Here is an 11,123-nt window from a genome sequence, read left to right on the forward strand (position 1 = left end):
GAGAATAGTTTCAAGGTCCTCAAATTAAAAAAAAAATTAAAAATAGAATCCTATATGCCAAAAAAAATATTTAAATATTAGGATGAAATACTTCTCAGACATTGTAAAGTTGGAAGAATTTATTTCCAGCAGACCCACACTGGAAGAAATGTTGAGGGAACTCTTATAGGCAGAAAGGAAATGGTAACACAAACATGAATCCACAGAATGAAATGAAAAGCACTGGTAACAGTAATTATGTAGGTAAATACATGATCTTTTTGTAGCTTAAATCTCCTTAAAAGATAATTGAGTGGCTGAGGGCAGGGTCTAGGCCAGAGGGGTGGGGTGAGCAGATAGCCAGTTAAAGGTCAAGGGTTACCCCATAGCTTCCGGTTGAGCACAGGCAACCCCTGCGCACAGGTTCCTGACGCTCCTGACGCTCTTGACGTTCCTAATGTATTGCGTGCCCCTCCCCCTGGAACACTTTAATCACTCGGGAAACGGCTGACCGACTGATTTCATGGCAGCCCCGAAGAAAGCAGCTGTGGGGCCTTTGGTGGGGGCAGTGGTGCAGGGAACTAATTCCACTCGCTTTCTGGTTTTCAATTCAAAAACAGCGGATCTACTTGGTTGCCATCAAGTGGAATTAACACAAGAGTTCCCAAAAGAAGGATGGGTAGAACAAGACCCTAAGGAAATCCTTCAGTCTGTCTATGAGTGTATAGAGAGAACATGTGAGAAACTTGATAAACTGAACATTGATATATCCAACATAAAAGCTATTGGCGTCAGCAATCAGAGGGAAACCACAGTAATCTGGGACAAGTTAACTGGAGAGCCGCTCTACAATGCTGTGGTGTGGCTTGATCTAAGAACCCAGTCTACTGTTGAAAATCTTAGGAAGAAAATTCCAGAAAATAATAACTTTGTCACGTCCAAGACAGGCCTTCCACTTAGCACTTACTTCAGTGCAGTGAAACTTCGTTGGATTCTTGACAATGTGAGAAAAGTTCAAAAGGCTGTTGAAGAAGGTAGAGCTCTTTTTGGTACCATTGATTCATGGCTTATCTGGAGTTTGACAGGAGGAGTATATGGTGGTGTCCATTGTACAGATGTAACAAATGCAAGTAGGACAATGCTTTTCAACATCCATTCTTTAGAATGGGATAAAGAGCTTTGTGACTTTTTTGAAATTCCAATGGACATTCTTCCAAATGTATGGAGTTCTTCTGAGATCTATGGCCTAATGAAAGCTGGGACCTTGGAAGGGGTGCCAATATCTGGGTGCTTGGGGGACCAGTCTGCTGCATTGGTAGGACAAATGTGCTTCCAAGAAGGACAAGCCAAAAACACGTATGGAACAGGCTGTTTCTTACTGTGTAATACCGGTCATAAGTGTGTGTTTTCTGAACATGGCCTTCTGACCACAGTGGCTTATCAACTAGGCAGAGACAAGCCAGCATGTTATGCACTGGAAGGTTCTGTTGCTATAGCTGGCGCTGTTATTCGCTGGTTAAGAGACAATATTGGAATTATAAACACCTCAGAAGAAATTGAAGTACTTGCTAGAGATGTAGGTACCTCTTATGGCTGTTACTTTGTCCCAGCTTTTTCAGGGTTATATGCACCTTATTGGGAGCCCACTGCAAGAGGAATAATCTGTGGTCTCACTCAGTTTATCAATAAAAGTCATATTGCTTTTGCTGCACTAGAATCTGTTTGTTTCCAAACCCGAGAGATTTTGGATGCCATGAACCATGACTGTGGAATTCCCCTCCGTCATTTGCAGGTAGATGGAAAAATGACCAACAATAAAGTTCTTATGCAACTACAAGCAGACATTCTGCATATTCCAGTAATAAAGCCCCCTATGCCCGAAACAACCGCACTGGGAGCTGCCATGGCAGCAGGAGCTGCAGAAGGGGTGGGTGTTTGGAGTCTTAAACCCGAGGATTTGTCAGTTGTCATTATGGAACAGTTTGAACCACAGATCAAGGCCACAGAATGTGAAATTCGTTATTCTACATGGAAGAAAGCTGTGATGAAGTCAATGGGTTGGGTTACAACTCAGACTCCTGAAAGTAGTGATCCTACTATCTTCTCTAGTTTGCCCTTGGGCTTTTTTATAGTGAGTAGCATGGTAATGCTAATTGGAGCAAGATACATCTCAGGTATACCATAATAATACCAACCATGGATTCCCAAGATGTGAGCTTTTTATATTATGAAAGGATCCAGCAATTCTGTCTCTTAATATGATGATACTGTTACAGACTCTGATTTTATTTGTAAACCAGTTGCTACATAACTTCTAGGGAACTTTAAAAGTAGGCCTGTGGCTTGAAATGAATAAATTACAGTAGAAAAAAAACCCACTAGAAAATGTGGTGTGTTTTTTAACATCAACCATTAAGGTTGGGCCAGCTACTCTAGGGATTAACCCCCTCTATTGTCATAAAATCCTGCTCCATGCCCTCTAAGATATAGGATATTCAGATTCTGTCTGTAGAATATTTTGTCAAATATTTTCTAACACTTAGGGACAAATATTTGGTTCTCTGTGCTGCACACACTTGATTAAGAGGTGTAACTAGCTTGCTAAAACTGAGGGGCTTCCTGTTGTTGTTGTTTTTAGTAAACACCCCAAGTCCTCTTTTATATATATATAAAATATATATATATATATATATATATATATATATATTAGGGAGACCATAGTATCTTTCTGAATGTTTAATGGGAACATAGGTTTTTACAATAGACTTTTAGTATTCTCACAGCTTAGATGTTGTCCTGGAAAATATTTGCCAAATTAAAATTCTTCAGACATTTTACATCGTCCCACTAATTACATGATCTTCTGTGTAGATCTTATAAGTAAAAAGACTTTCCCATTAAAAAAAAAAATCTCTCCATTTTATTTATTTAGTATGTATAACATACATTCTCATATACTTCATATAGAGTAACCCATTTATAAAATAAGCTTATAAGAAGGGTAGTAGTCTTACATGTTCCATTAGGTACATAAATATTTCAACATAAACATTTGTATATTTGGACAGTGATTTTCATATTATTACCAGGAAAAACTCTTTCTTAAAGAGACAGTATTTGAAACTTAAATGCATATTTTATGTTGGCACACTGAGAAATATCTTATGATTTCAACTATATTTCTTACACCTTCCCCTTTTATTTAATTACCTTAACTGATATATGCTGGGAGCAAACACTGGAATACTACAATAAATGTTATTTTTATATAGAAAAAAAGAATTGCTCAAATAAAAATAATACTATAGTATGGATTTTAAGCATATGTAAAAGAAAGCAAAAATAGCAAAAAAATATATTTAAGTGTAACTATATCAATAAGCATATTAATATAAATAGTCTAAATCCCTTAATTACAAAGAAAGATTATCATATTAGATAAAGACTCAAAAACATACTGCTTCCAAGAAACACATTTTAGATATAAAAAGAAAATAGTTAAAAAGAAAAAGGATACAAAAATATCCTGCTAATAATAATAAAAAGAAAGTCAAAGTGGCTATATTAAAATCCGAAAGTAAATTTCAGAGCAAATAATGTCACCAGTGATAAACAAGGTCATTTGCAATGATAGAGGGGTGAATTCATCAAGGAAACATAACAACCCAAAATATTTATGCACCTAATAGAGCTTCAAAATACATGAAGCAAATTCTGATAGAAATGAAAGAAAAAGCAAATCTACAAGCACAACATTGTCTCCTCAACGTTTGATAGAACAAGTAGACATTTAATAAGATATAGAAGATTTGAATAATACTATCAAACAACTGAATTAACATTAATAGAAAATACTACCCAATAATAGAATATATATACTCTTTTCAAGTTCGTATGAAACATTTACCAAAATAGACCTCACTGAAGACATTAGCCAACACTTCATGAATTTAAAGAACTTTATACAAAAATGTTGTCTGAGCACAATGGAATCATAAATCAATAAAAAAAGAGTTCTAGAAAATCCCCAAATATTTTGAAACTAAATAATAAACTTTTCAATAAACCCTAAGATAAGGAGGGAAAACAGAAAATATTTGGAACACAATGAAAATAAAAATAAAAATACAACATATCAAATTTTATGAGTTATTACTGGAGCAGTACTTAGGGAGAAATTTATAGGACTAAAAGCCTATATTAGAAGAGAGACAAGGTTTAAAATCAATAATCTCAGCTTCTAAAGAAACTGGAAATAAAATGTAAATTATATACAAAGTAGGTAGGAGAAAAAAGAGTTGAGAGTAATAATCAATGGTATAGAAAATAGCAAAACTCAATATAACCAAAAATTGGTTATTTTAGGATATCAACAAAATAATAAACTTTTAGCCAGATTGAATAGAAAAAAAAGAAAGATGACAATAATTACCAACAACAGGAAAGAGAGTGGTATCACCATAGATCATAAATATATTAAAATGATAATAAAGGAGTACTATGAAAACTTTATGCCAATAAATTTGACAACATAGATGAAATAAGCAAATATTTTGAAAAATACAAACTAACAAAACTCAGGAAAAAAATAGAAAACTTGAATTGGTCCTATATCAAATAAATTGAGATTCTAGTTTACTCCCCACCCCCAAAGAACACTCCAAGCCCAAATGGCTTCAACAATGGAGAAATAATGCCCGTTCTAATAAACTGTTCCAGAAAACTGAAAAAGGAAGGGACATTTCCAAACTCATTTTATGAGGACAGGATTACAGCATTACTCTAATTCCAACACTAGACAAAGACATTACAAGAAAAAAGCAACTGCAGATCAATACTGTTTGTAAATATAGATGCAAAAATTTAGCAAAATTATTCCAACAATATATAAAAGAAATAAGACATCATGACAAAATAGGGGAACGTGAAGCTCAGTGTACTTCACCGTATCAACCAGAAAGAAAAATCATGAGATACAACTACACACTGATCAGAATACCTAAAATTGAAAAGATATAGGAAGTATTGGTAAAGATATAGAACTGAATTTCTTATTTGAGTCTGCTAGAGATGTAAAATGGTGCAAATATCTTAGAAAATAGTTTAACAGGTTTTTTAAATTAAATATACATCTATTATATTATCCTAGATATTTACCCAAGAGAAATGAAAACATATGTTCATACAAAGATTTTTTCATATCACTTTACTTGTTACAGCCAAATCTAGACCTAACTCAAATATCCACCAACAGGTTAATGGATTAACAAACCATGGTGTGTCTACACAGAAGACCTTCAGCAACTCTTCATGTACACTACAATATAGATGAATTTCAAAATCATTCTGAGTGAAAAGCGCCAGACAAAATAGTATATACATATGTTTGATTCCATGTATGTACAATTCTAGAAAATGCAAACCATTGTGTAATGACAGAAAGCAGGTCAATGGCTGCCTGGGAAATGGGAGGATGAGGAGTTGGCAGGAAGGGTAGGAAGCATGATTACAAAGGGGCACAAAGAAAATTTGGGGGGAAGATGAACATGTTAATTATATTGGTTATGGTGATAGCTTCAAAGGTGAATATATATGACAAAATTAATCACATTGAACACTTTACATGCCAATCATAACTGAAAACATTGAAAAAAGAGGGGAAAATGTATCTTCAAACTCTGAAGGAATAGAACCCAAGTTTGCTCAAGTAAGTTCATCTTTGCTCTTCTCTATTATGCATACTGATGTAGCCTCACCGATTCTACAGTCTGTTCGCATGGAGTGTGCCAGTTTCTATCTCTAAAAGGTCTATGAGCTTTATTTGAAGTCATTTGTGTGATTAGGCTGGAGAAGTACATGATAATGTCTAGTGTCATTTAAAACAAATTAATTTCCCATTTCATTTATCTGACCATAATTCTCAGCCTGGGACCCATGGCAAATGACCTTATGAAGAGTCACAAACAAAGATATCATAAGAAAATCAGGCTAAAATCCTCAAATTCAGTATCTCATTCTCACCTCTTCAATATTACAACCTTGTGATTATCAGCTTTCCTTTTTTTTATATCTTTGCCTTTATAAGTCTCATTTTCATAATTTAACATATATGATATTGGTAAATTACAGTATTCTGCCTCAAGGCTATAAAGGAGCTTCTGTATATTCTATTATAAAATTAGCTAATTAATAATTTCTCGATATTGCCACTAAGCAGAACTACATAGTTAAATTATGATGATCAGTTCTCATCGCATGCATGTTATGAAACAGCAAGCCATCATTTAATGTCAGGCATATGTGTGAGTGAGAAAGCATGAGCTCAAACACTAACCAGGAGAATGAAAAGAATCTAATTCTAATTCTGTTTTCCAAAGATGAACAGTTTGTGATTTAAAGACAGTCTTGCAGGGCGGTGCAGGGTAAGTAAGGAGGAAAAGAAAGAAAAGAAACAAAGGCCATGAAGGGAAAGGAACGTTAAAGGTATCCAAAGAGAAACAAGCTGTACTATTAAATCTAGTTAAAGACACCCTATGTAGTATCCATGTAAACAGCACCAAACCACTAAATCACTTCTACCTTAGCTACTGGAGTGGCAGCCATATACATCAGACTTAGAAGGATAACCCACTTTTCCTCCTGGCCCCATAAAGAATTCTAAATTCTTATCTGTTGGTGCCTAATTTCTGGTGCTTGTCTTATCAATTTGATATTAATATCCATAATCTTACAGGAAAGCTATTGTTTCCCTCACTGGTAAGCCCTTGTTCTCAATGCCTAAGTATAAATGCTACATTAAACAATCCCCATTTAGATGGGACATTATGCACCAACTCTACAACTGTTAGATATGGAAAATTTGTTTCTGTGTCCTTTTTTAAAATCATATGAACTAATAAGATCCCCTAGTGTAATCTTTCAGCAAAGTCTGGAGTAAATACAATATACTCTCAATCAGTCGCCTATTTTAACCTCCCCCTAAAATGACAGCTCTCTATCTATTCTGATTGTTTCAATCAAAACAAAACGAATAAACTTAATAAACTTAATGTTTGAATATTCCCCCAGAGTTTCCATCAACAACTTTTACACCCCAATTTATTTGAGCCTTGGAAAAATTGCACGTGATCCTTGTCTTCTGTGTGTTTAGCATACATTATAGTTCATTATCATATCAGCCCTCAACAAGCTGATTTATTTTATAAAAAGAAAAATAAAAAAGAGACCTTGACCGTTGGTGAGAAAAGAAGTACAGAATGATAAAAGTGTGTTAATCCTTTATTTCTTAAGTTTATTTATTTATTTTGAGAGAGAGAGAGAAAGACCATGTGTGGAGAAGGGGCAAAGAGAGAGAGAGAAAGAGAGAGAGAGAGAATCCCAGGCAGGCTCAGCACTGTCAGCACGGAGTCTGTCTCAGGGCTCAATCTCACAAACTGCAAGATCATGACCTGAGACAAAATCAAGTTGGATGCTTAACCAACTGAGCCACTCAGGGGCCCCATGTTAATCCTTTATTAAACTATGAATTTCATTTTATTGTAAACAACCCATGAATCTTTTCTACACTCAGATATTAAAATATGTTTTTCAAGTGTTTTAGAAAATCTACGTGTGCAAAACATTTACAAAGCCAAAAATAATACAGAGACACTTAGTATATGTCTGTAGCAGTAGCTTCAAAACTGAGTTAAGCAAAAACCAAGCCAAAAACTTTCTAGGGATTGCAAATAAGGATGACCAATTTGTCTAGCTTGTTCTCTGAACTGATGTGGTCGATGAACATAACTGTACCTCCCTATTGCTACCTTTGTATGGATTTAGCCAAATTACCAGAGCAGAGGATGGGAGCACATCCTGGAGCAGGAAGCTGTGATTTGGCTCTTGCTCTCTATCTCTGGTTATAAGATAATTTTTGTCTGCCTTCAAGTGTATTTCACTGAATAAGCTAATCACTTCTCTTTAACTCTATTTCAAATAGGCCATGGGTATCTACTATCAGCTCCATTTCACAGTGAAGAACTTTGAGGGAAGAAAAAACCCAAAACACAAGAAAATCACCTTCCCAAACCAAAAAAATATATATAGTTTTACATTTTAAGAGCTAAATCCTGTGGGAATATGATTAGTTACATAGAATTTTGAAAAGCAATGTTTTCAAAGAAAACTCCAAGACTACTTTCACAATGCCAGAAGAGCCTGGAGCTGGAAAGGCCTTGAGAGAGCATCTAGTCCAACATCTTCTAACATGAATAAGTGAAAACTTTAAAGCAGAAACACATTAGCAGCAAGATTAAGATCTAAGTTTTTGTAATCTAATGCCCTTTAGCCTCACGGAACTGATAGAGCTTTTCTTGGACTTCGTCTACCTCAAACAACTTTGACTTTTAACAAGATGAAAGTCAAAGGGATAGTTTGTGAATCTTTTATGAAAGTTAGAGTTAGGTCTTAGCCAACAAATAATTTGGTGCACACTCACACACTCATACACGCAAGCGATTTTTGTGGCCACCTAAACTGGGCACATTCTGAAAGATTCTGAACTACAATAAAACCATTCTTTATTCTCCAGGGACTTTCTATAGTCCTGAAAAATATAATGTTTACAAACTCTTTGGGGAGCCATTTCCCTAGTCATGAATCATGACAGAAATTCAGAGGTGCATTAGTAGATGTACCATTCTTTTCTAGATATAAACCTTGCTACTCACCTCCATAGCACTGATATGCTTTCAGACTTACTCAGTTGATCTCTTCATTTCCAGGAGAGAGAGAAATTTCTTCCTCCCCCTCCTCCTCCTCCTCTTCCTTCCATTCTTTGTCCTCCTCTTTGTCTTTTTCTTTTTCCTGAAACAAATCTATTGAGTCCTATCATATGGTATTTACTACTCATATTCACAAACATCAAAAGGACGGCAATCTGTTTAATATCCTGCAGATGAACATGCGCTAAAAAGTGGCATTGGCAATCGGGCACTCGCTGCCCACTGGGCACCAAGCAGCGATGTGCTAAAGATCTGGCGTGTGGTTCCGTAGAGAAGAATGACATTCATTACAATTGTATCAAAAACAAATTATGTACCAAATGTTTGCCTCGATAAGTACTTGGACGATCATTTATCTATCTTTCATTCATTCCCTCACAGCTTCTGTGCTGCAGCTCTATCACTGTTAGTACTTTGCCTGTTTATAGGTATGTCCCTCTCCCGTCTCTTTGTGTGACTTCACTACACTTTTTACCTTCTCCTACCAGCCCCAATGTATATAATGAGAATCATGCTATGCTTACAAATAAGAAGAATGCGGACAAAAAGTGTATAGATCTTTCACAAAATAGTTTCTACAGCATCTCATAATGTCTCATTTCTGGCCTGTAATTGAAAGATACCATTGGAGAACTGAGGCATTTGCTTCTCACTTTCCAGACGTGAGAGCCTGCTATGAGAAGACAACCTAAGACTTAGAAAAATCAAACTTTAAATTTAAAACAGATTGCTAATGGATTTTAGCTAGAAATTAGCAGATTTCTAATGAATTTTAGCTAGAAATTAGAGACCTTCTATGTCAGGCCCCTTATTTCAAATACTTAGAAAACAGCATCCAAAGGAGGTGACGGGCCAAGGTCTCAGGCCTAGTTTGTACCTGAAATACTGGGATTAGAACCTAAAGGAAATTTATTCTGTACCATAAACCAACCTTTCTTTGAGGATTTCAATTTTAAGAAGAATATTTAGATATTTAGTGGTAACATGGGATTTTCCCCTCAACATTTGAAATTGGTTTTAGTCCCACATAAAGATCTTAGAAGAACTCTTCTCTATAGCTCTTGGCAGTGAGCACAGTATGATGGGCAGACTTGTGGAATGACTATTTTCTACACCTGAAACTAATGTAACATTGTGTGTCAACTATACTTGAATAAAAAAAGAAAACTGTTTAGCAAATATGAGACAAAAGATAAAAATGGGGGAAAAAAAGAAAGTAAGCTTTAAATATGCACATCAATGGTAGTTGTTCAAATTAGTTCAATAATTTAACTAGAAAACAAATTAAAACAAAATGTCTTTTCTCTGTTTCTTCCCCTTCATTCACTCTTTTGGTTCAGGCATCACCATTATCTCCCAATAATGGGGCTTGATACAGTAGTTCAGTAACCTAACTTTTCCTGTCCCATCTCTCAAATTTATCCTCTCCATTTCCATCATAGTTTTTCCTCCTTTCCTGTTCCATTCCCTCTCCATCTCCGTCTCTCTCTGATTTTACATAATTTATTGTTTTGCTTTGCTTTGTTTTTCAAGCGCCACAAACCTGGCTTGGAAAGTACTCCCCGGCCCTGCCCAAGGGAGCCCAGGGGTCTTCTCTCCACGCAGAGCCTTGCAGGCCTCTCTGCTGCGCTACACGAGGCAGCTGGGAAAAGGCAGGCCCAGTTGGAAAAGGAGGTGCTGTCTCGGGGTCCTCAATCTCCCAAAGCCCTCTTCGTTGTTCTTGTGAACACTTCTTGAGTATCTTCCTCTAGTCGTGGCCCATCATGAAGGAGTGTGTGTGCGCTGACCTTTTGATGTTGCCACATGTGTTCTTGATAATTGCAGATCTGGATTGTCCAGGCAACAGTTGGAGCCTCCAGGAGCTGGTGTTCTTTGCTCCTGAGTGATTTTCAGCTTTGTTTTCCTTTTGTCATCTCCACGATGGGCGTCTCTTCCTGACATTTGACTCCTCTCATTCCAGAGTTGTTCTGGGGATTCCGGGGCAGCACGGGAGAGGCAGCCTCCTCACTGGGCGAGTGGACAGACTGAACTCTGGGCCAGCGCCTCAGACCCGAACTCCAAGCCTTCAGCAGGGTGTGGTCTGGTGGCTCTGAGCCTGCAGGGCCCAGCTGGAGACCTCTGCTGCCAACAGTCCAGATGCAGCCCTACCTTTTTCAAAACAGAAATCTGATCATTTTCTCATACAGCTTTAAAGCTTGGGCTAATTTCACCATTTCCCAGGTAAGCTAACTGGCGTAGCATTTAAGCTCCACACATGTACGGTCAGCCTTCAACCTCTTCTAACAGGTTCACTTCACCCACTGCTACCACCACAGACCTGGCTACCATACCTCCCAGCTGGAGGGTCCTCTAATCAAATACCTGAGAGCTTGATCGTCTCTT

At 36.7% G+C, this 11,123-nt stretch overlaps 1 protein-coding gene across 1 annotated transcript; it reads left to right on the forward strand.

Moving 5' to 3' along the window:
• Positions 1-463: 463 nt before the first annotated feature.
• GK2 (glycerol kinase 2) lies at positions 464-2,366 on the forward strand. The gene has a single exon (XM_007074786.2). It carries the CDS (start codon positions 503-505, stop codon positions 2,162-2,164), a length of 1,662 nt encoding a protein of 553 aa, XP_007074848.2. The 5' UTR covers positions 464-502; the 3' UTR covers positions 2,165-2,366.
• Positions 2,367-11,123: the final 8,757 nt, after the last annotated feature.

Source organism: Panthera tigris, chromosome B1 (assembly GCF_018350195.1).
Source record: "Panthera tigris isolate Pti1 chromosome B1, P.tigris_Pti1_mat1.1, whole genome shotgun sequence".
NCBI classification, from domain to species: domain Eukaryota; kingdom Metazoa; phylum Chordata; class Mammalia; order Carnivora; family Felidae; genus Panthera; species Panthera tigris.

Bases quoted from the DNA above. Each gene is read 5' to 3' on its own strand.
- GK2 (XM_007074786.2), top strand. From the start codon at position 503: ATGGCAGCCCCGAAGAAAGCAGCTGTGGGGCCTTTGGTGGGGGCAGTG.